This window comes from Pelodiscus sinensis, chromosome 6 (assembly GCF_049634645.1).
Source record: "Pelodiscus sinensis isolate JC-2024 chromosome 6, ASM4963464v1, whole genome shotgun sequence".
NCBI classification, from domain to species: domain Eukaryota; kingdom Metazoa; phylum Chordata; order Testudines; family Trionychidae; genus Pelodiscus; species Pelodiscus sinensis.
The window spans coordinates 18,307,044-18,332,183 of NC_134716.1; the positions used below are offsets into that span (position 1 = coordinate 18,307,044).

Genomic DNA, 25,140 nt, shown 5'->3' on the forward strand with positions numbered 1-25,140 from the left:
GTCCTCCAAAAGCTCATGAAAGGATTTACTGGTCCCTTTGTCAAAAAGTTTGGGAACCCCTGCACTGTATTACAACAAGCCGTGGCTTAAAATGAGAATACAAAAGCTTTGGCATTTCATTTTATTAAACAGTTCAATATACATGGGAGGAAACTCATGTTATAACCAAAATTAAACTTAAGTGAAAAATTAGCACGACACATTAATATAGGCCCTGATCCTGGAAGGCAGGGGTTTTCAAACTCTGGGTTGCAGCTTGTAAGGGCAAGCTGCTATCTGGCCGCAAGATGCTTTGTTTACCTGCACCTCCACAGGTACGGGTGATTATAGTTTCTGTTGGCCACAGATCATTGCTTCCTGTAGCTCCCCTTGGCTGAGAACAGTGAATTGCAGTCAACAGGAGCTGTGAGTGGCTATATCTGCAGACACAAGGTAAGCAACCTGTCTGGAGGCCCACCAATGGCTTACTATGAGGAGCTGCTTTGCCTATCACTATAGTAGAATATCAGTGTGAGAAATTGACAGGTAACTGCATTTCTGATTGGACTGTTTGGGTGTGTTAGGAGCTAACGCTTTAGTTTAATTCTAATAAACATAGGGTGAAATAATATATGTATTAAAGACTTAACAACATGCCTGTTTAGTTAGTATTTGAGAGCTATACACCTGAGTCTTCCAACAAGCCTTCTAGCAAATCACAGAACATCAGCCATAATAGTCCCATTAATTCCAGTGTAACAAACCAACAACTTTAAAAAATAATTCCAGCTTTTCAGATTGTAAAGAAGCAAAAAGAGCACAGTCCTGTCTTTTGAAGTTCCCTTGGAAACTTATTGTATCAACATACAACCAGAACAGAAAACTTTTTGAAACATTGTGTTTCTTGCAAGCCCTGCCTTTCAGCTGCAGCAACAGAACTATCTTTCTGCTGTGCATTTGCTTTGAGGAGCATGACAAGTAGGATTACCAGGTGTCCGGTATTTTACTGGACAGTCCGGTTTTTGTGCCCTCTGTCTGGTAAAAAATTCAGAAAATACCGGACATGTGCAATGTCCAGTATTTTCTGTTTTTCTGGCTGGGTGCCGGACGGAAGCCTGGCAGGGGCAGCGGGAGTGGCTGGGAGGCGGGGCCGCGATCGGCGCTGGGAGCCTGTGGTTGCGTGCAGAAGCCGGGTGGGGGTGGGGGGAGTGGCTGGGAGGCGGGGCGCAATCAGGGCTGGGAGCCCTCAGCTTATTGCATCTGAGGAGAAGTGACGGCTTGGGGAGGAGGAGAAGCCCTGTCCCCGCTCCTGAGCGCTGTTCAAACGGGTTGTGGCACCGTAGTCCAGGAGAGAAGCCCACAGGTGCTTTGTAGTTGCATTTAGGGGCCTTCCATGGGCTCTCAGCCAAAACTGACTGGGGTGGAATTTCTACTTCTTCCCACTGGGACATCCAAAGACCTAGCTATGGGGGAGTCACCTTCCTACCCATGGTTGCCCCCACCTCCCCCGCCCTGCCATTGTGTCTGCCTCTCTTTGCTTTGGGTAGCAGAGCAGGCTCTGCTGCCTCCCCCTTTGTTCCCAGTTTGGTGGCTCTTGGTAGTAGCCACACAGGGTGCGTGTTCGGTGTGGGTGGGGGGGTTCTCAACAAATTTTCAGCCCATGTGTTCAGTATTTTTTGGGAGACCATCTGGCAACCCTAATGACAAGGAGCAGCTTGTAGAGCCGGGCTCCTCAACTTTGGAAGCCCTGGGAACCACAATGATACTCTCAGTACATGCCGAGGGCTGCAACTTAAGAGTGGTTGCATATACATGCAAATATATATGCAAACAGCTTCTTACACACTGACGGGCATGAATACAAAGATTAAGCCATAAGCTGCGGTGCCAGACGCAAACATGGTCAGTGTGAGCCAGTCAGCACCACTCAAGCTCTGCCCACAAGGCTAAGCAGACAACACTTCCCACAATGCCCCGGTGCTCCTGGCACCTCCTCCCTGGGGTCTAGAAATGTCGACACCCTGTACCCGTCTGTTCCAGCCAGCCCGTCTGCTTGCGTGTTTCAGCGCTCACCCTGCCTGGGAGATGCCTCACCGTTGTGGAGTGCGTTCCCAGTGGAGGCCATGTTCAAAAGATCCCACCCGCGGGCAAACCTGGAATATTTGACTAGACAAATCCACATGTGCGCTTTCCGGTTCTTTAATCCTACAAATGAGTTCAAATATCTACTAATTCTGCCTGGTTTTAAAGAAAGGAATTTATCATCAGGATTCCAGATTTGTTTACCCTCTTTTCATTGTGAAGGATTGTCACTGTCTTATCCCCAATGGCGACTCAAAGAAGTGCAGTGGCAGGCAACCGGTCTGCATGGGGAGCTGGCTTTTAAATGAACTCTGCTTGCGGACCAGCTCCCGCCTGGCACCCCACGCCGCTGCCTCTCTATCAGTGCACTGGCTGCCGGCCCTGACCTCAGGAACTATCGAATAGACATGTAACTGATAAGAATTCATGCTGTTAAATGACTATTCAGTTACGTACCCGATATCTAACATCCTTTTTCTGTACACCAGGGGTGAGCAATAATTTTAGAAGAGGGGCCACTTCACAAATTTTTGTAGCGCCCTGGGGCGAGGCTTTGGGCATAAGGGGTGGGGTCAGGACACTTCCTTTGCTCCCCTGTCCACAGACCCTGATTCCCCTGGGAGTGAGAAAGCGCATGAAGTCAAAGTGCATTCCTTAAGGATCCCCGCCATGATTTTCCCAGGGACTGAGGTGAGGCTGGTCTGTAGTTTCTTGGATTGTCCTTCTTCCCTTTCCACAAGCAAAAGCAGACAAGGGAGGACATGTTCTGGGAGCAGATAGACTGCATGAGCTCCCTCATGGAGGAGAAGCAGGCAGAGCATCTGGACTGGGTTGTGGAATGCCAGGAATGAAGAGCTGCCTGTGAGCAGCAGGCCAAACAACACAAGACCATGTTTGCCTCCCCGTGTGCTGTGATGGAGCACCTAGCTTCGTGCCTGGGGAGGACCTCCTCCCAGAATCCCATCCACCCCGATGACACCCGCAGCCCTGATGCTTCCACTCCCAGGGGCCACAGGACACGGGGAGGGAGGAGACCCTCAATGACAACTGTATCCTCCAAGACCTTGGAAGGAAAAAGGCAGTTCCACAGGCATTCCTGAGTCCCCTTCCCCTTTCGGGTTCCAAGTTCTTCCATTTTCCTACTGTTTCCCCCAAATACAAACTCCTGTTCTTTGAGCACTGGTCTCTTTATTGCTTGAACTGCACAGGTGGGGTGGGGGATGAAAGGAAAACACAGACTGGCTGCCTGTCGCCCCACACTACTGCCTCTGATAGAGAGGCAGCAGCATGGGGTAGCAGTAGCCGCTGTCTTTGGGAGGGGGCTGAGCTCTCCGTGAGCTTATCGATTAATCGACTACACTATTACATCCCTAGTCCAGAATGCAGCAAACTCTACACTTTTCTTTCAAGGTGGTTTACCGAAAGAGCAGCAGCTGCGGAGTTAGTGACCACTAAGTGCCTTGCCAGGGTAGACACCTCAGGAGTTTCAGTACTGGGAGATAATTTACTGCACAGTAACTTGCCAGTATAAACTTGACCTATATCTGGCAGGCCAGAGACTTGAGCCTGGTTCACTCCCACGTTATAGTGCAGTGGGTCTTTCTCTGCTATTGCCTAGTCCTAGAGGTTCCATTCTGGATCAGAAAAACCTTTCCTCATGAAACTTTCAGCAAAGCCAGTATGTTCCCACAAAATATTGGTTTCAACAAATAGACATTTTCTAACTATAAAGTATTTTAATGACAAATTCCTAACCAACTATAATCCTCACATCCTGTAGCCCTCCTACCCAGCTCTCTTCTCTTACTTTTCTCAGACAGATCTCCACCAGCCAAATTCTAAAACCGGTTTTGAATCTAATATATATTTGAAAGAGTTTGTGTGTCTGTATGACTATGGGAATCTCCTATAGACAACCACCTAACCTCAGGATGATTCTTACCAACAACCACAGGACATACCACACTAATACCAACCCTGGAACTTTCCCTTGCAACAAACTCTGTTGCCAGCTTTGTCCACATATTTACTCTGCTGACACCATCATTGGACCTAACTACGTCAGTTACAAGATCAAGAACACACATTCCTGTTCATCCAGAAATATAATTTATGCCATCATGTGCCAACAGTGTCCATCTGCTATGTATATTGGACAAACTTCTCAGACACTTCACCAAAGAAATAATGCCCACAAATCAGACATCAGACGGTTTCACAAAGAAAAAACAGTTTCTTGTCATTTTAACCAGACTGGGCATTGTCTCAATGACCTCACTACATGTATCTTACTACAAAGAGACTTTAACACCAGACTACAAAGGGAAACCACCCTACCTCTCCTGACATGCAGAGAATCTTCCAATTACAGAAGAGGCTTAAAATGGAGCAACTCAGCTCAGAAAGGGAAGGTAGGGAAGAAAATAAACCTCCCCTGAAGACTCCTGGACAAGGGTGTTAAAGAAGCCTCCTTGAGAGGAAGAGGATTGTATGCTGAGCCCAATTGGGACTCAAGGTTCAATTGTCTTTTCTACAGATATCTTATGTTGTACTTGCAGCTGTTGGAAGAAATGGAGGGATCCAGTAAGGGTAACTCCAAAGGGATTCAAAGGTGCCAGACCCTAACTGACTCTTATAAGGCTGGGTCAGAGCCTAATAGAGTGGGAAGGTTTAGGCTGCCTTACTAACTTCTGTTACAGGTGAGACATAAGTCTCATGGCAAGAACAGTAACAATGCTAAGCACATACACAGATGAGGAACTAGACTGAGAAAGTGTCCTGGGTGGTGAGATGCTGGACACTGGGCACACCATCACCTGGATCCACAGAGAACTCCAATCAACCCTCGGCAATGTATTGTGAGCAGTGTCTCCTTTGCACCCCCATTTATACAAAGAATCATAGGCAGTAAAACTTACCATAAAGCACACAAGTAAAAGTCTCTTTAAAAAAGCACCTTAGTAAGCAATCAACAAAATTATACAGACCTTGCCATAAGGAGTATCCACATATTTTTCTGTTCTTCCTTCCAAGATATCAGGATCGTCCAGGCCAGAACCACCAATAATTCCAATCTTACAAACAAAAATAAGTATTAGAGCCCTAGCAATTTCATTGCATTTTGAGTCTGACAGTGACAGTTTCACAAGAGGGCACTCTGATCTGGTTGATCAAGCCATATCACACTACCCATTTGGTTCAGCATTCACATAACAAAGGAGTCTTTCACAGTACAGTATCTTAAACATATCTTTAACAAGTTTTATTGCAGGCAATTCAGGAGCAATTTTAAAAGCACTATATGTATATGTATATTTAGTACTAAGCAATTAAAACAACATTAAAAGACAGTAAAAGGCATCACAAGCAGTAAAAGGCAGTAAAAGCAATATTTAAATAGAGTAATTAACAATCTACATCTAAGTCTTAACCCAATTTAGCAGCCTAATTCTTAATTCAATTGAATACACATACACACACACACACACACACACACACACACACACACACACACACACACACACCCCCACCCACCCACCCACCCACCCTCCCTCTGGGGCTGGCCAGACCCCAGGTAATGTTGATTAATTTGGTTGAGGCGGAAGTCCGAGGTGCACGTCACCCCAATATGCCGAATTGATGGACTCCAACTTGTGGGGCAAAATGGTGTGATACATATCCCCTCGGCAGGGGCCAGTCCGGTGAGATGCCATCCACTGGTTACACACAGTCCACATGGGGTGATGTCCGTTAGTGACACCCCCTTTTTCTTACTGGTATGTCCAGTAAGATCCAGAAATATCCAGTTTTTGCACTGCTTGTCTCACCATGAATGAGAAACAATGGTCCTTCCTTGGTTAGATTCTTCCCTTGTTACTTTTTCTTATCTGGCAATGCTGGGAATGCTGCCTCCGCATGCATACCTCATGAGGGCAGAGGACTGGACTCAATGACCTCTCGAGAGACTGTGAGGGATGAGGTTTACCTGGGTGGTCGACAAATACCTTTGATGTCGCCACCCGCGCATCCAGACTATCGCGCTGAGCCGACAAACAGCTGATCAGCTGTTTGTCGGCTCAGCGCAGCAGCCATGTAAATTTAAATGAAGCGGCGATTATTTAAATCGCCGCTTCATTTTACTATGTCTGGTAGCCTAATCTACATGCCTCTGGCGACAGAGGCATGTACTCTAGACGTACCCTCAGTGACTCTGGCCATTGGGGACATACTGATCCCCAGAAATGGAATATCAATTGCTATTGAGGTATGGCTCATAAGTTTCCTCTCACAGCAACAGTTGCTTTTAGATGCATGTGGGAGAGCCAAAAAGGAAAGTGTGTTGGCAATTATAACTAACTTGCCTGACAAGAAACTACTAGCTGAGAAGCTGCTAACTTTCAGGCCACATAACCTCCTTTAAAAAACATATTACCTAATTTAGTAGTTCCCAACCGCTGGGCCGCAAACCCCTACCTGCCGGGCCATGCCCCAGGATAGAGGCTGTCAAACAAGAAGCCTTCCTTGCTTGCCTGTACAGGCAGTCCCCGACTTATGCGGATCCGACTTACGTAGGATCCGCACTTACGAACGGGGCTTTCTCGCCCCGGAGGTCGAGGTAGCGGATTGCTACCTGCGAGCTCCGGGGCGAGAAAGCCCCGTTCGTAAGCTGCTCCGGTGCCCCTGGTCTGCTGGAGACCGTCTCCAGCAGACCAGGGGCACCGGGCGGGTTCCCGTGCTTCTGAGGCTTTGCCAGAGCAAAGCCTCAGAGGCGCGGCACCCCGCTGCCGCTGCTGCTCTGCTCCCCGTGTCCTTGGTCTGCTGGGGGGGAGGGGGCACGGATAGTGTGCCCCCCCCCAGCAGACCAGGCTTTTGTTTTGGACCCTGGAGCAGAGCAGCTGGGGCGCTGCGGATTGGTCCTGCAGCAGCCGCTCTGGGCACTACTGGACCAACCCAGCAGCATCCCAGCTGCTCTGCCCCAGGTCCTGATTCAGCCGCTGCTGGTCAGTTTCAGCAGTGGCTGAATCAGGACACCTGGGGCAGAGCAGCTGGGGTGCTGCTGGGTTGGTCCAGTAGCGCTGAGGGGTGCTACTGGAGCAACCCAGCAGCACCCCAGTTGCTCTGCCCCAGGCGTCCCCAAGTCAGCCGCTGCTGAAACTGACCAGCGCTGATCACAGGTAGCCCGAGGCAGAGTTGCTCTGCCCCAGGCTTCCTGGAATCAGCGCTCATCAGTTTCAGCAGCAGCTGACTTGGGGAAGCTTGGGGTTCTTAAGTTGAATCTGTATGTAAGTCAGAACTGGCGGTCAGTTTCAGCAGCGGCTGAATCTGGACGCCAGTTCCGACTTACATACAGATTCAACTTAAGAACAAACCTACAGTCCCTATCTTGTACGTAACCCGGGACTGCCTGTAATATATCCAATCAATTTCTCTTTGCTGGAAACAAACAAGGTCCCTAATTACTATTTCAAATGTTGCTGGGATTCATTTTGAAAAACAATAATAGGAGAGGAAACATGCCTCTGCACTAATTTGTATTACTTTAAAAAAGTGATCTTCAGATATAGGAGTATTTCATCTACTCACAAGGAGCAGAGAGAGAGAGCATTCAACCTAGAGCTTTGTCAAAAAATGTCTGAAGAAATGTCTATGGATCAAAACCATGGAGTGTTGATTTGGATAAAAATTTAATTTGGAAAAAAAAATTAAACCAAGCATTTTGATAAAGCTGGAACATTCCATTTCAAAATTAGAGAAATGTATTTTGTTTTATATGTATTTTTTTATTCTTGTAAAATGGTATAGCAATTATATTACAAAATGATCAGTCAGAATATCAGAAATAAGCAAATCAAATACCAATTTCAAAATTACCAATCGTCATTTCATATAATTTTAAATACTTGTAGTGTGTCTGTGTGTGTGTGTGGGGGGGGGGGGGGTGCTACTTGCTGTGTGCTGAACTTGTTTGTTTGGTTTGGTTGTTTGAAGGAGCGTGTGCTGTGGCCAGCAGCTGGAAGCTGTGAGCTTCTAAAGGTTTGAAATCTAGAAGCCTCTGTTAATTGGCTGAGCCTTAGTCAGGCTACCAGGGCTTTTTAAAGCTGTGAGTCAGCGACCAGGAGCAGCAAACAGGGAGTTTTGAGAGGGGGAGGTTAGAAGGTGCTAGTGACTTCTGACTTTCTTTAAACATAACTTTTATAATAATCTATATTCCAGACATTTAAAAAGAAGCTCAGTTTATAATTAAACTTATTCATAAGAAAAATGGAGACAGAAGCCCAGCAGCAGAGTGGGGGCTATCCTGTTTATTGCATCGAGTGTAACATGTATGATTACCTGCCCTGTGGGCGGGTGGCGTATGTGTGCACCCATTGCAAGGAGCTCCTGACCCTCAGAGACCGAGTTCGGGCTTTGGAGGCCAGGGTGGCTGAACTGGAGGAACTAAGGGAGGCAGAGAGCTATGTTGATGAGACTTTCCGGGACACCATAGTACTGTCCCACCTCCAGTCTGAGAGCCCCAGTGCTCTTAAGGAGGATGAAAGGCTCAGGGAAGCAAAGCATTCAACGGGAACAGAGGGAAACCATCCCATAGTTGGGACCCTCCTTCCAGAGGATGTTGCAGAATCCTCTCACACTAGGGATACCTCTGAGGGGGAAGGAACGCCAGTTGTTAAGAAGAGGCAGGTGTTAGTAGTGGGTGATTCAATCATTAGAAACATAGATAGTTGGGTTTGTGATGACCGGAAGAATCGTATGGTGACTTGCCTGCCTGGTGCGAAGGTTGCGGATCTCTCGAGGCATCTAGACAGACTTATGTATAGTGCTGGGGAGGAGCCGGTGGTCGTGGTACATATAGGTACCAATGATGTAGGAAAGGGTAGGAGAGATGTCCTGGAGGCCAAATTTAGGTTGCTAGGAAAGAGAGTGAAATCGAGGAGCTGTATGGTGGCATTCTCAAAAATGCTTCCAGTTCTGCGTGCATGGCCAGGTAGGCAGGCAGAGCTTCAGAGTCTCAATGCGTGGATGAGACGATAGTGTAGGGATGAGGGGTTTAGATTTATTAGGAACTGGGGATACTTTTGGGAGAGGGGAGCCTATACAAGAATGATGGGCTCCACCCAAACCAGAGTGGAACCAGACTGCTGGCACTGAACATTAAAAAGGCTGTAGAGCAGTTTTTTAACTAGGAGATGGGAGAAAACCAATTGGTGTGGAGAAGCACGTAAATTCTCCTCTTAGAGGAGAATCCATTGATAGAGATTCTCTAGGCTGTAGTCAGAAAGAGAGGAGGGGAGAGGACAAACAAGGGGCCAGAGCAGACAAACAACCACATACAAAGGAATCTAATACATCAGGAAAGGGCAGACAAATAAACAGTGGCAAATTTTTAAAGTGCTTCTACACAAATGCTAGAAGTTTGACTAATAACTAGAGTATCTTGTATTAAAGGAGGAGATTGACATAATAGGCATCACAGAAACCAGTGGAATGAGGAAAATCTGTGGGACACAATCATACCAGGATATAAAATATATCGGAAGGATAGAACAGGCCATGTGGGTGGCGGAGTGGCACTATATATGAAAGATAACGTAGAATCAAATGAAATAACAAATCTTAAATGAATCAACATGGTCAATAGAATCACTATGGACAGTAATTCCCTGCTCCAATAATAAGAATATAGCAGTAGGGATATATTATCGACCACCTGACCAGGACAGTGATAGTGACATTGAAATGCTGAGGGAGATTAGAGAGGCTACCAAAACAAAAAACTCTATAATAATGGGGGATTTCAATTATCCCCATATTGACTGGGTACATGTCACCTCAGGAAGAGATGCAGAAATACAATTTCTCAATGGCTTGAATGACTGCTTTTTGGAGCAGCTGGTACAGGAGCCCACAAGGGGAAAGGCAATTCTCGATTTAGTCCTGAGTGGAGCGCAGGATCAGATCCAGGAGGTAACCATTACAGGACTGCTTGGGAATAGTGACCATAATGTAATAACATTTAACATTCCTGTGGTGGGAAGAACACCTCAGCAGTCCAGCACTCCGGCATTTAATTTCAAAAAGGGGAATTACATAAAAATGAGGAGGTTAGTTAAACAGAAATTAAAAGGCAAGCGACAAGAGCCAAATCCCTGCAAGCTGCATGGAAACTTTTTAAAGACACCATAATAGAGGCCCAACTTAAATGTATACCCCAAATTAAAAAACATAGTAAGAGACCTAAAAAAGAGTCACCGTGGCTTAACCACCATGTAAAAGAAGCAGAGAGGGACAAAAAGGCATCTTTCAAGATATGGAAGTCCAACCCCAGTGAGATAAATAGAAAGGAACATAAACACTGTCAAATTAAGTGTAAAACTGTAATAAGAAAAGCAAAAAAAGATTTTGAGGAACAGCTAGCCAAAAACTAAAAAAACAATAGCAAAATGTTTTCTAAGTATATTAGAAGCAGGAAGCCTGCTAAAAAACCAGAGGGTCCCCTAGACAATTGAGATACAAAAGGAGCAATCAAGGATGATAAAGCCATTGCGGAGAAGCAAAGGGTATGTCTACACTACAGCGCTAATTCGAACTAACTTAGTTCGAATTAATTAATTCAAACTAAGCTAATTCGAACTAACGCATCTAGAACTAAAAACTAGTTCGAATTAGCATTTTGCTAATTCAAACTAGCGCGTCCACATTAAGTGGACCCTGAAGCGGGGTAAAGGATGGCCGGAAGCAGTGCCGGCAGGGCATCAGAGGAGGACTTAGAGCGTGGAGATGCTGTCTCAGGCTAGCCGAGGGCTGTGCGTAAAGGGTCCCGACCCCCACCCCGGACAGACAGTTATCAGGGGTACCCCGCTTGCAAAGCAGTCCTGGCTTGGAGTGCCCGGAGTACCCACACTGGGCACATCACAGCACTCGGCCATCAGCCCGGCTGCACTTGCCGCAGGCTGCCATCTGGGGAGAGAGGGCAATTGGGGGGGCTGCAGGAGAGCTTCCACCCCCAGAAGCCCGCAGAGCCAGCCCAGTCCTCCCCATCGGGGGCTCGTGCCCCATTCCTCCCTCACCTCCTTCCACTTACCCTTCCCTAGCCCCTCTTCTTGATGTACAAAATAAAGATAACGTGTCTTCCAAAATGGAATCTGTCTTTATTGAACAAAACTGGGGGAGACTGGGAAAAGGAGGTGGGAGAGGGGAAGAGAGAGGCTGGGAGAGGGGAGGGCAACTAAAATGATCAGGGGTTGGGAACAGGTCCCATATGAAGAGAGGATAAAGAGACTGGGACTTTTCAGCTTAGAAAAGAGGAGACGGAGTGGGGACAGGATAGAGGTCTCTAAAAGCAGGAGTTGGGTGGAGACGGTGCATACAGAAAAGTTCTTCATTAGTTCCCATAAAGAAGGACTAGAGGACACCAAAGGAAAGGAATGGGTAGCAGGCTTCAAACTAGCAACAGAAAGTTCTTCTTCACAAAGCAAAGAGTCAACCTGTGGAACTCCTTGCTGCAGGAGGCTGTGAAGGCTAGAACTGGAACAGAGTTTAAAGGGAAGTGAGATCAAGTCATGGAGGTTGGGTCCATGGAGTGCTATTAGCCAGAGGGTAGGAGTGGTGTCCCTGCCCAAGGTTTGTGGAAGGCTGGAGAGGGATGGCACGAGACAAATGGCTTGGTCACTGTCTTCGGTCCATCCCCTCCAGGGTCCCTAGGGTTGGCCGCTGTCGGCAGACAGGCTACTGGGCTAGATTGACCTTTGGTCTGACCCAGGATGGCCATTGTAAGCTCAGGGCTCAGGGTCAGGGGTCTCACTGGACCCCCTTGATTCTATTGCACACCTGCTCTTGGGTGGCCAGGCTGGCAGCTATCCTGCCCAAGCCGGCCACTTTCCTGTGCCTAGTGCGGAGATCGTGGACGAGGTCCACGATGTCCGCACTAGTCCAGGCGGGTGCCCGCCTCTTGCGGTCCCGGGCAAGCTCCCGGGAGCCGCCAGCCTGGTCCCGGGAAGAGGGGGAGGACTGGGGGGCATCGGGTGGGTGGCTCGATCTGTGCCAGGTGCAGGGTCTGCTTGCTGGGTGCTGGCAGGCTTGCACCTGGCACGGGCACCGTAGCCAGCCCGTGCCCCTTTAAGGGGTCCGGGGCCGGGAGAGGGGCAGTAGAGTTTCCCTGGTGTTGGCCAGAGTGGCCACCAGGGAAACCTGGGGAGGGCTAGCCTCCCACTAGTTCGAATTAAGGGGCTACACACCCCTTAATTCGAACTAGCTAGTTCGAACTAGGCTTAATCCTCGTGGAATGAGGATTACCTAGTTCGAACTAAGCGCTCCGTTAGTTCGAATTAAATTCGAACTAACGGAGCGCTAGTGTAGCGCCTATGAAAGTTAGTTCGAACTAACGTCCCTTAGTTCGAACTAACTTTGTAGTGTAGACATACCCTAAATGATTTATTTGCATCAGTCTTCATGGCTGAGGATGTTGGGGAGATTCCCATACCTGCACCGTCCTTTCTGGGAGATGAACTGGGGAACTGTCCTAGACTGAAATGTCATTAGAGGAGGTTTTGGAACAAATAGAAAAACTTACTGTTAACAAATATCCGGGACCAGATGGCATTCACCCAAGGGTTCTAAAAGAACTCAAGTGGGAAATTGCAGAACTGTTAACTGTGGTTTGTATCTATCCTTTAAATCAGCTTCTGTACCTACTGACTCGAAGATAGCTAACGTGACACCAATATTTAAAAAGGGCTTTGGAAGCGATCCCGGCAATTACAGACCGGTAAGTCTAACGCCAGTACCGGGCAAATTAGTCGAAACAATAGTTAAGAATAAAATTGTTAGGCACGTAGAATAACATAATTTGTTGGGCAAAAGTCAACATGGTTTCTGTAAAGGGAAATCATGTCTTACTAATATATTAGAGTTCTTTGAAGGGGTTAACAAACGTGGACAAGGGGGATCCAGTAGATATAGTATACTTAGATTTTCAGAAAGCCTTTGACAAAGTCCCTCACCAAAGACTCTTGTGTAAATTACACTGTCATGGAATAAGAGGGAAGGTCCTTTCATGGACTGAGAACTGGTTAAAAGACAGGAAACAAAGGGTAGGAATATATGGTAAATTTTCAGAATGGAGAGGGGTAACTAGTGGTGTCCCCCAAGGATGAGTCCTGGGACCAATCCTTTTCAACTTATTCATAAATGATCTAGAGAAAGAGGTAAGCAGTGAGATAGTAAAGTTCACGGCTGATACTAAACTGTTCAAGATAGTCAAGACAGAAGCAGACTGTGAAGAACTTCAAAAAGAGATCTCACAAAACTAAGTGATTGGGCAACAAAATGGCAAATGAAGTTTAATGTGGATAAGTGTAAAATAATGCAAGTTGAAAAAAATAACCCCAACTATACATATAGTAGGATGGGGGCTCATTTGGCTATGACAAATCAGGAAAGAGATTTTGGAGTTATCGTGGATAGTTCTCTGAAAACGTCCATACAGTGTGCTGCAGCAGTCAAAAAGGCAAATAGAATGTTAGGAATTATTAAGAAAGGGATAGAAAATAAGGCACAGAATATCTTACTGCCCCTGTATAAAACTATGGTACGCCCACATCTTGAGTTCTGTGTACAGATGTGGTCTCCTCACCTCAAAAAAGATATTTTGGCCTTGCAAAGTGTTCAGAAAAGGGCAACTAAAATGATCAGGGGTTTGGAACAGGTCCCATATGAAGAGAGGCTAAAGCAACTGGGACTTTTCAGTTTGGAAAAGAGGAGACTGAGGGGGGATATGACAGAGGTATATAAAATGATGAGTGGTGTGGAGAGGGTAAATAAAGAAAATGTATTCTTTAGTTCCCATAATATAAGGACTAGAGGACACCAAATGAAATTAATGAGTAGCAGGTTTAAAAGTAATAAGCAAAAGTTCTTCTTCACACAGCACATAGTCAACCTGTGGAACTCCTTGCCAGAGGAGGCTGTGAAGGCTAGAATTATAACAGAGTTTAAAGAGTAGCTAGATAAATTCATGGAAGTTAGGTCCATAAAAGGCTATTAGCTAGGGGGTAGTAATGGTGTCCCTGGCCTCTGTTTGTCAGAGGCTGGAGATGGATGGCACGAGACAAATGGCTTAATCATTGTCTTCGGTCCACTCCCTCCAGGGCACCTGGTGCTGGCCACTGTCGGCAGACAGGCTACTGGGCGAGATGGACCTTTGGTCTGACCCAACACATTATTCTTATGTTCTTAGTCAAAAAGTATAACATATATAAAAGTAATAACTGAAACAAATATGACTCAAAACAAAACATTTTCATACAATGTTTTGCAGGAAACTTTCAAATTTTTTTATTCTGAATTGGAATGAAATGCTGGAATTCCCACAGAAAAGGAATTCTGAGTTTTGATCAGCTCAGTTGACTAAATTAATTATGCATCTTTCTAGGGTTAAGAAGCTATAGTTCAACCAGCCTATTTTACAAATTACTCAATCTCTATTGGAGCAGCAGGATACTTTGTTTACCCAAAAGAATGCTGAAAAGAGACCTAAGAGCACCCTTACTATGCAAAGAACCCCCTTTGGGACACTGTAATAGTCCATATTTTTGGGTTCAGAGTATTCTTTTCAACTTTATAGCCTTAAAAGGTGCTTAATAATACCTGAAATGTAATTATGTGGGTTAGCCTAGCTCTATATTTGTGCTATACAAGGCGGATAAAAGTCACCAATTGAACTGGATTTTTAATTTAAATCATATTTTATTTTTTTTAAAATCATCAATAAAATACATTTCTCATTTAAAAATTAATAGTTACAATTAAATCTCATCACAAACATGCTAAACTTATACTTACAGTCTCATAAAAATTAATGACTATTTCTAGTCTGTGAAGCCTAACCACTGTCTCTCTTCTTCCTCCCCTCCTTTTCTGTTTTTTTTCCTTCTCCCCCTTTCCCTCCTTCCCTTATTTATTCTTGAATCTGGATTTCTAACACTTCTGTCATCTGAAGTGGGCTGTGCCCAGGAAAGCTCATGATACCATTTACATGTTTTGTTAGTCTTCAAGGTGCTACTAGACTTATTTGTTGTTTAAGTTTTTCTTGTTACAGATTAACTTGGCTACCCCTCTGAAGCTTTCTCCCCCTGCCCTCCCGCCACCAGCTCTTATTTCTTGAAAGCCCTGTGCTTTCAGTTTCTGTTTCTCAGCAGACTAAAGTAACATGTGCAAAGACAAACACAGGCTGGATAGGACTGGTTTTGATCTGAGCTTAGGGGGTGGTGGACTGCGGCCAAGCATGGAAGATTTAATTAAGACACTGTCTATAGACAGAGATACAATACATAGGAAAGGACGCAGGTAGCATAGAAAGGAACAGAAGTGTGGACTGGAAATAAAAAGGGAAGACATTTTTCAGCACACTCACAGCGTCCTATATTCCTCCACACTTTTGTCACAGAAAAAGTGGGAGTAAGAGAAACCTTATCTTGGAGCAGTGGTCACCAGACAGTAGACTGGGATCTACTAGTAGATCTTGGAGCCTCTGACAGGTGATCCTGACTGGTTTGGCCAAGAGGTTATCAAGCCCAGCACTTCAGCTGTCCCCCTGCATACTTCTGAGAATTTCCTGCCATTTGCCTTAGAATTGTCCTCTCAGGAGTCTCCTGCTTGCTGTGCATGGCAGGAGAGGGGAGGGGGAGGGCTGATGTCAAGGTGTCCTCTCTCCACAGAGCAGAGAGGGGGCACAACAGTACTTGGGATGGAGTTTGCTATCTGCTTTTGGGAGTGGTGCAGGGCCAGGGCAGGGGTGAGCCTGCCTTAGCCCCACTGCACCACCACCCAGGAGCCACCTGAGGTAAGCAGTGCCCAGCTGGTGCACACATCCGAAAACCCTACCCCCAGTGCCTTCCTCCCCCCCCCCCCCCGCACCTGAAGACCCTGATCTAGCCCTGAGTACTCCTGCATCCAAACCCCCTTCTGCCCCCTACTGCCTGCCCCAGGCACAGCTCAGAGCCCCTCCAAATCCCTTAATCTAAGACCAGAGCCTGCACCTCAACCCTCTGCCCCAGACGGGTGAGAGTGAGGGAGAGTGGGAGAGGGAGGGAGGACAGAGTGAGCAGGGGCAGGGCCTCAGAGAAAGGGCACAAAGCAGGCAGGACAAGGGTATTTGGGTTTCAGGTAGATCTTGGATTTCACTTAAATTCAAAAAGTGATCTCATGCTTAAAAAGGTTGGAGACCACTGTTTTGGAGTAGTTTGAAGAAATGCATTCCCTGGATTTAAAAGAAAAAGAAAAAGAAAAAGAAAAAGAAAAAGAAAAAGAAAAAGAAAAAGAAAAAGGAGGGTAGAAGGGAGTGTCAAGTGTAAGCAGTGCAAGAAGATGCAAGTTTCCACCTGCAAAGAATGAAACTTGGAGAAAATGATGTGGATATGTCTGAAGAACAATTGCTTAGTAACTTAAACAATGCACTGTGCAATTAATCATTCTTCAAGACTCTCTCTATGCCTTTTAGTGCAAGTGTGATTTAAGAAGTAAATTCCCAAGGTTTGCTCTGTTAGATATTACCAGAAAAAAAATCTAGAGTTCCAGTTGTGTCTGTCATTTTCTTATTTTATATAAAATATTAGGGATATAAGCAAATAGTTGACTACCTGATAAGCATAGGCACCATCTCTGCAGGGGAGGGGAGGATGGGTTAGGGTAGGGGAGGCAGAGGCGCAGCAGGAACCCTGCTGATGTGCCTCGCCCTTTGAAATGTACAAGAGCTATGATGGCTCTTGTACATTTCAAAGGCAATTGCACAGCAGAGCACCCCCCTTATTGACTAATTGAGCAGTCAATGGAAATTCCATTGACTATTCAAGTAGCTGATTAAATCGACATTTAACATCCCTATTACATACCTCTTATTTTGGAACATCATAGTCATGGACCATAATGAGGTGCCCTAAGTCTCTTACTTATTTTACTTCAGCATAACTCAGCTTACCCAAGGAGGGAACCCCATTCTATACTTCTGTTTTTTGAGATCGCAAGTGCCACTGAGATCATTGGGCTTATTCCACAATTAAGTGCACTCAGTCTTTGCTTTTTTGATCATTTGGAATTAGATCTGCATCCTTGCTGGAAAATAATGTAAACAATTAAGAGAATAATAGAGGGAGAAGAACTGAGAATTTTGTTTCAGGATCCCAGTTAAGTGGAAGAGATGTATATTATCTGCGACAACTTCATAATCATCCATTGGTACTTTCAGCAGTAGTGCTGCAACTAAACATATTTAAGACAACATTCAATCATCAAGTAAAACCATCACCATGGATGGGTTTGTAGGAAGGACCAGGAAATCTAAAAAAGACAATAGATTAAAAGACTGCTCAGTTTATTTAAGACACAAATTATCATTTTTGCATTAACAATAAACACCTTCATTGACATGGTTGTGTCCTTACGACCAAGCTGGCCCCAGGCAGCACGCAGCATTTCAAAGTGGCAGTGCTACACGGCGCCTGGGGTTGCCATGTGTTGCTGCCACTTTAAAATGCTGCGGGGAGCACTGGGCCAGTGAGGGACTGCTTGAGTCCCCTGCTGGCCACATGCTCCCTGCAGCGCTTTTGCCTGTCAAGTGTAGCAACAACCCTGGGGCTGTTGCTACACTTTAAAAGTGAAGGTGTCCTTATCGACTATTCGATTAGCCCATTAACCAAAATTAAACATCCCTAGTACACAGACAATCCAGGAAGTTTTTGAAGAATGTTGGGGACAACTTTCTGGTACAAGTGCTAAAGGAACCAACCAGGGGCCATGCTCAGCTTGACCTGCTGCTCACAAACAGGGAAAAATTAGTAGGGGAAGTAGAGGTGGGTGGTAACCAGGGCAGCCGGGATCATAAGATGGTCAAATTCAGGATCCTGACCGAAGGAAGAAAAGATCAGCAAAATACAGACCCTGGATTTCAGAAAAGCAGACTGACTCCCTCAGGGAACTAATGGGCAGGATACCCTGGGATAACAACATGAAGGGGAAAGGAATCCAGGAGAACTACCTGTATTTTAAAGAAGCCTTATTGAAGGCACAGAAACAAACCATTCTGATGTACACTAAGAAAAGCAAATATGGTAGGCGACCAGATCGGCTTAGCAGTAAAATCCTTGGTGAGCTTAAACAAAAAAAGGAAGCTTACAAGAAGTGGAAACTTGGACAGATGACTAGGGAAGAGTATAAATATATTGCTCAAGAATACAGGGGAGTTATCAGGAAGGCCAAAGCACAATCAGAACTGCAGCTAGTATGTAAAGAAGCCTGCAGTCTAGACCTACGCTTAGGGAAAGTACAAAGAGTGTCAATTTACATTCTGCTGAGGATACATATTTAAAACTATGTGTTCTGGAGCAGTGTGCACAGAGTTAACAAGTTCCAGCACAGTTTCAGCAACAAATAGGAGATTTTTTATCCAGCTTCAGCAAACACTGACTTCTTCAATAAAGTTACACCCATAGGAATAAAGATTTTGTGCATGTCCACTTGTGTCAATGACAAAAGCAAAACAGTTAAACTATCTGTGCCACACATTCAGAATGAATACTGAAGGCAAAATGATTGAAGTACACAGCAATCAATCAAAGCTGTGCAGCCTTCACCATAAAATTAATACTACAATGAGAAAGGAACATACACGTCCAACATATGCATTCCTTTGGCTTTCTGGTGGAACCAGTTGTCTTTAAGGGGTCTGATCAAACTCCCATTTCAGTCAATGAGAGGTTTTCCATTGATTCAATGGGAATTAAATAAGGCTGTTCAGAGCAATGGCCGTTTTTAATTGTGTGGTCTTTTGCAACCCCTAGAATGCTGTTGACACTTGTCACTTTCTGTTACATGTAGCAAAAATATTGCTTTTTCAAATTGGCAGTTACCGTTGAAAAGTTTCGTCTCAGTTTTAAGTGGAAAAACTCAAATCACGTTCAGCTTTTAAAAACAAACAAAATACCACACATAAAACCTCTCCATTTTTGTCCTCTGAAATACCTGGTCAGCAATAAAAGTCTCAGAATGGTTTCTAGCTATACAGTTAAGAATATGTATCTCTTAACAAAATTAACAATATTCAATAAGCACCCAGTCCTGCAAATGGAAATCTCAAGTGGCGTAAACCAGAAACAAAAAACTGCCTCTTGCTCTCAATATCTATAGCCCTATGTTTATAGAAACCCTACAGACTGCATGTTGTTATTTTGCAATTAGCTCATCAGGCATCTCTTTTCAATAAGCAAAGACTGCGGTCTTTATGTTCCAAATACTCTTCAATGTGAAAGGCAAGTTCATGTCATCTGCAATTTTATTCCTTTTGGTGCCATCTTGTGCTATATGCATGTAACTGCAGGAAAACAACTAAATATAACCCCCAAAAGGCAAACTAGGGGGGAAAATAAATCACAATATTTGTTTATAATTGTGTAATAAGAATGGAGATTTTTGCTTTGACAGATCATGAGTATTTGACAAGTGTTGGTTGTTCATGAAAATACTCACAAAAATACTTAAGAGTTCTGAACACTATGATTTATTTCTCTTCAAAACTGTACATGAAGTGTTATGGGATATTTATTATTCAAGCTTTTCCTGTTCCAAAGTTCCAGTCATCCTCTTATGGAGTAGAAATAACATCTACATGGCAATCAAAGTTGGGATTTATAATTCATATAGACGTACCCGTTCTAGCATTAATCTAACTCGGGGTGAGCAAGAATTTTCAATAGGGTGACACTCCAAGAATTTGGTAAGTGGTCTGGGGCTGCACTTTTCTACAGTATTAACAGACATAATGCAGGGTTTGGGAATGAGTTTAGGAGAAAGGAGGGAGCTGTGGATAGGGGACTGGGAGGGAGTCTGGGTTCAGGATGGGGTTCTGACTAGGGACCACTTAACCGATAAGCTCTTCCAATTAATGGTTAAACTCGTAAGGGCTTGGGAACCTGCAGGGCAAGCATCCTGCAGGACTGGAAGCCCCCTGGAGCTCATTTAACCAATTTAAATTTTAATTGGTTACTAGGGATGTTAGATATCATTTAATTGCATAATTGTGTAAGTACATTAATTCCTTATCGGGTACACAATTATTCGACAGGCCCCGTGCACTCCCAGCTCCAGTCCCGTTGAGCTGTATCAAAGGCAGCAACGTCGGGTGGCAGGCAGGAGCCACTCCATGAGGGGAGCCTTCAGAGAAGAAAGAACAGGTTAAGAACTATTTAGAAAAGCTGGACATACACAAATCCATGGGGCTGGATCCAATCCACCTGAAGGTGCTGAGGGAGCTAGCTGATGTGATTGGAAAGCCATTATCTTTGAAATGGCAATCGGGGAAGGTCCCGGACAATTGGAAAAAGGCAGCTGTAGTACCCATCTTATAAAAGGGAAGGAGGACAATCCAGGGAACTACAGCTGTCAGCCTCACCTCAGTCCTTGGAAAAAAATCGTGGAGGGGATCCTCAAGGAATCTATGTTGAAGCACTTGGAAAAGAGGAAAGTGATCAGGAATAGTCAACATGGATTCACCAAGGGCAAGTCATGCCTGACCAACCTGACTGCCTTCTATGATGAGGTAACTGGCTCTGTGGATATGGAAAAGATGGTGGATGTGATATACCTTGACTTTACAAAGCTTCTGATACAATCTCCCGCAGTATTCTTGCCAGCAAGTTAAAGAAGTATGGATTGGATCAATGGACTCTAAGGTGGACAGAAAGCTGGGTAGTTCATCGAGCTCAACGGGTAGCAACGTCTCAATGTCTGGTTGGTGGCTAGTATCAAGAGGCTGGTTCTGGCACTGGTTTTGTTCAACATCTTTATTAATGACCTGGATGAGGGGATGGATTGCACCCTCAGCAAGTCTGCGGATGACACTAAGCTACGGGGAGAGACAGATATGCTGGAGGATAGGAATAGGGTCCAGAGTTACCTCAACAAATTGGGCCAAAAGAAATGTGATGAAGCTCAACAAGGACAAGTGCAGAGTCCTGCACATGGAATGGAAGACTCTCAAGCACTGTTGACAGACTGGGGACTAGCTGGCAGAAAAAGACCTGGGAATTACATCAGATGTGATGCTGGATATGAGTCAACAGTGTACCCCTTTAGATAAGAAGGCTAACATCATATTGGGGTGCATTAGGAGGAACATTGCCAGAAGATCCAGAAAAGTGATTATTCTCCTTTATTCAGCACTAGTGAGGCCACATTCAGAGTACTGTGTCCAATTCTGGTCCCCCCATTACAGAAAGAATGTGGACGCACTAGGCAAAGTCCAGCCACAACTTATTGGTTAATCTAAATGATTACACACAAATCTCCCCCTTGCTATATCATACGCAGCAAGGGGGAGGAGGACCCGGTGCCCATAGAGACAGCTTTTAAGCCAGCTCTCCGTGTGTGCCAGCTTTGCAGAGCCTCCTGTCCCCTCTTGCTACCTCCCATAGAGGCAACAGTGTGGGAGGGTGGGGGGAAGCAGGAGAGGAAGGCAGGATGCCAGGGCAACCTCTGTCTTCAGAGAGCTTGGGGTTCCTGCACACGGGGTTTGCTGCTGCCTCACACAGCTGCCTCTGTATCAGAGGCAACAGTGCGGCAGCAACAGGAGCCAGTCTGCACAGGGAGCTGATGGTTTAACAATCTCCCCTAGCAGACTGGCTCCACCTGCCACCCCTGTGCTGCTGCCTCTGATACAGAGGCAGCAGTGCGGGATGGCAAGGGACTCCCCAGGAGAGGGGCCGGGACTGCACTGGCTGCCAGCCCTACCCCCAGGGAATATTTTAGTAACCGTGTAACTGATAAAAATTATTGCAGCTACACAATTACTAAAACACACGATATCTAGCATCCCTACTTCCAGCAGAACTAGACTCACTATATCAAACTCTGGAAGATCGATCTCAGCAGCGTCTATCTTCCATTGAGAGAAGACCTGAGGTGTCTTGAGAGAAAAGGGAAGCTAACAAGAAGCTGTTCTTCTCATTATTTATCTCTAACCACTATTTTTTCAGAGGTGGATGCAGATATACATTCCACTAAGATGCACATGTGCAAGGGGAACACATGACTAAGACCACTGGAAGAAGAGAAGCTGCATGAGCTCCAACAAAGGATTTCACACTTGCCGTCCACAAGCCAGTCCGGTGCTCTTCTTCCTATTCCCCAGACGTTTAAAGGCATCAGAAGAGGCTGGAGTTGGGCCCAGTGATAGCATGGAACTATAGTTTACTGATGCAGCAAGTCCTACTTTCATAGACCCTCCTGTGGGTTGTTACAGACACAACCACTTGGATTATAGCTCAATGGACAGATAACCCTTTGAGAAAAGCTAACCCCATCCCAGACCATGGAAAAGGCAAATGGAGCAAGGCTGACACCAACCTCAGTATCCTAAATTAGCCTCCCCTTTCTCTCAAGACAGGAAAAATTATACTAGGGATCTCAATGTGTAGTTCACTGCACAATTAACTGATAATCCTGGGTTTATTGGTTAATCTTATCGACTACACACTTTAAGCAGGCTCCCCACGAGCACTGGATCCACCTGCCATCTCCAACCCTGTGCTGCTGCCTCTGATAGAGAGGCAGCAGCGTGGAGGGTGAGGGGGGCAAGGTGAAGGCAATACGCACAGGGAGCCAGCTTTTGGATCTCCGCGCGTGCTGGCTCTGCGGACGCGCCTGCCCCCCCCCAACCCACTGCTGCAAGGCAGGAGAAGATTTCACATGCTCCTCCGCCTCCAAGCCAATCAGGGCATTGGGACAGAGGGAGCATGCAAAGTTTCCTCCCACCCTGCCAGGAGCAAGTGGAGCTTAGAAGGGCCGCGCACTGCTTGCAGGGCAGGGGCAGGGTGGGAGGAGACTTCGCACACTTTCTCCGTCCCCCAGGCCCTGACTGGCTTGGGGGCAGGGGGAGCAGCAGAGTCTCCACGGGCTGGATCCACTTCCTTGGTGGGCCAGATTGGACCTGAGAAGGCACTTTTGCCCACCCCCGGTATAGAGCAGGCATAAAACAGATGATAATTCCAACCCCAAAGTGTTTACCATTCTAATATATAAATGAAAGCTAAGTCAATATTATCAAAATCAATACTATGTGAGCTGGAGGACAGGGGACCCTGGCAGCAGCACTCCCAAGGAAGTGGTGTGGGAAGCTAGTGAGTCGTGGCACAGAACCTCAAAGCAGATGACCTCTTATTTCACAATATTGATTTGCGTATTATATACAATTTTCAAAAAGTTGGATAAGCGAAGAGAGGATAATAATTCTGCACAAATGCAGTTAGAGATAGAGGGAAGAAAGCAAACCCCGAAGCCAGCAAATACAGTTGGAGGAGAGGAGAAATCCAGTGCCCAAACCAACAGCCAGTTAGCAGATCAATATAACTAGCAAAACTAGAATATTTTTATGCAGTAAACAAAACCCTGGCAACAGTTAATGATTGTGCTTTTTTCACCCACCGTTTGACCGGAGTCCACAAATACAGGCTGCCCCCAACTTGCAATGCGATTGGTTCCTGGAATAGCGTCGCAAGTCAAGGGCGTCATAACTAGAACTCGCATTTACAATAAGCACCGTATGCTGTTGTAAATGCGGGCGGAGGATGTAAGTTGGGGGTTTTCAGCCCCTTCCACACTAAAAAAAATGACCATAAGTGCGAGGGGTCACAACTCGGGCCATCATAAGGCAGGGGGTTCCTGTAGCTGTAGATACAGCACAGGATCCTGAGGGCAGTAACAGCGTATAACTTTCCATTTAAAAGTTGGATTCCTAGCTACCCATAAACTGCAGCGTTGTCATGCTCAACTGATGAGGATTATTACTGTTATTTGGCTGAAACAGTATCCTACAGTCTTGTCTACACTGCAACCTATTTCAGGATACCGGAATATCCCCAAATAGCTATCCCGCATCTTCACAGCAAGCCCATTATTTCAGGCTCGCTATTCCAATGTCCCTGTAAACCAAATTCTAGGAGGACATTTCGGAACAGTGCTTTATTTTGAAATTTGGCGATGTGTAGACAGCGCTAAAGGATGAAGTAGGCTATTTCGAAATAGCAGTGAAATAAGAGCCGCAGCGTGCCTGGCTCAGAGCCGGGTCTTAGTTCCGGGCAGGGTGCAGTGTGGCTGCACCCTGAGAGTGCCGGGTTGGGAACGCTGCCCGCTGCCCGCCTGAAATCACTAGAGCAGCCAGACGTGTACAGCGCACACGAGGGAGGCGGCAACGCGGGGGCAGGGCTGCGGGCGCTGAAGCGGGGCCGGAGGGGCAGGGAGCCGCGGGCGCTGCAGCCCAGCATCACAGGGGGAAGCTGCTCCCCACGTGCCCAGCGCAGACTGGCGCCCCCCCCCCGCAGCAGCAGCACCAGAGGCGCCTCCCTCTGAGCCCACGTGCGCCCGCGGGGAAGCGGCTGGCGGCGCGGTGGACGCTCGGCCGGGGGCGGGAGCGCGGGGCGCCTCTTACCTTCACGGGCGCGGCGGCCGCGGCTGCAGCCATGTTTGCAGGCGGGCGGACGAGGAGGCGGGGCCGGGCCGGCTCGCTGCAGTCAGCGGGACTCGCGCCCCCTGGCGCCAAGGGGCCGCCGCCGCCGGCCCGCCCCCGCCTTCCCCGGGGGGCTCCGCAGTGCGTCGGAGGGAGCCGCCCCGCAGGAGCCGGCCGGGACTGCACGGGGAGCGGCCGCTGGTGCAGGCGGCGCCGTGGGAGAGCGGGGCCGGTCGGGGCTTCCTGTGACTTTCCGCTCTTGGCAGCCGCGTACCCCTCACCCCGGCCCCGCAGCCCGCGGGCTGCTCCCGGCGCGTTCACCTCCCTGCTTCTCCCCGGCGGGGCGTGGTGAAAATGTGCCCGTGGGACTCTCCCGCCCCAAAGCTGGCAGGTGCGGGGGGGTCCACGGCATCACCAAACCCCAGGGCACAAAAACGAGCCGAGACTCTCCAGATTAGTTTAAAAATCAGGCGAAAGGCGTTTTTGCCTTCCAGGGATGAGGGGTTGAGTGTTCATCTCGTCCAAGCTTTCCGTCACAGTCATGAGGGCTGGAAGCAATGTGAAACAAAACCCAGTGAGATTCTCCCGGA

General features: G+C 46.7%; 1 protein-coding gene across 2 annotated transcripts in view; it reads right to left on the reverse strand.

Moving 5' to 3' along the window:
- Nucleotides 1-24,828, reverse strand: part of MTAP (methylthioadenosine phosphorylase) — an 88,044-nt gene extending 63,216 nt beyond the window's left edge. Inside the window, exons 1-2 of one of the 2 annotated variants that reach the window (XM_075931482.1) lie at nt 24,533-24,828; nt 5,049-5,135 (exon numbers count right to left, since the gene is read on the reverse strand). In XM_075931482.1, the coding sequence (XP_075787597.1) occupies nt 5,049-5,135; nt 24,533-24,565 (120 nt within the window). In that variant the 5' untranslated portion in view covers nt 24,566-24,828. Of the gene's footprint in view, nt 1-5,048; nt 5,136-6,534; nt 6,562-24,532 lie in introns of those variants that run through there. The other variant, XM_075931483.1, reaches the window with a different exon arrangement.
- Between the last annotated feature and the right edge of the window lie 312 nt (nt 24,829-25,140).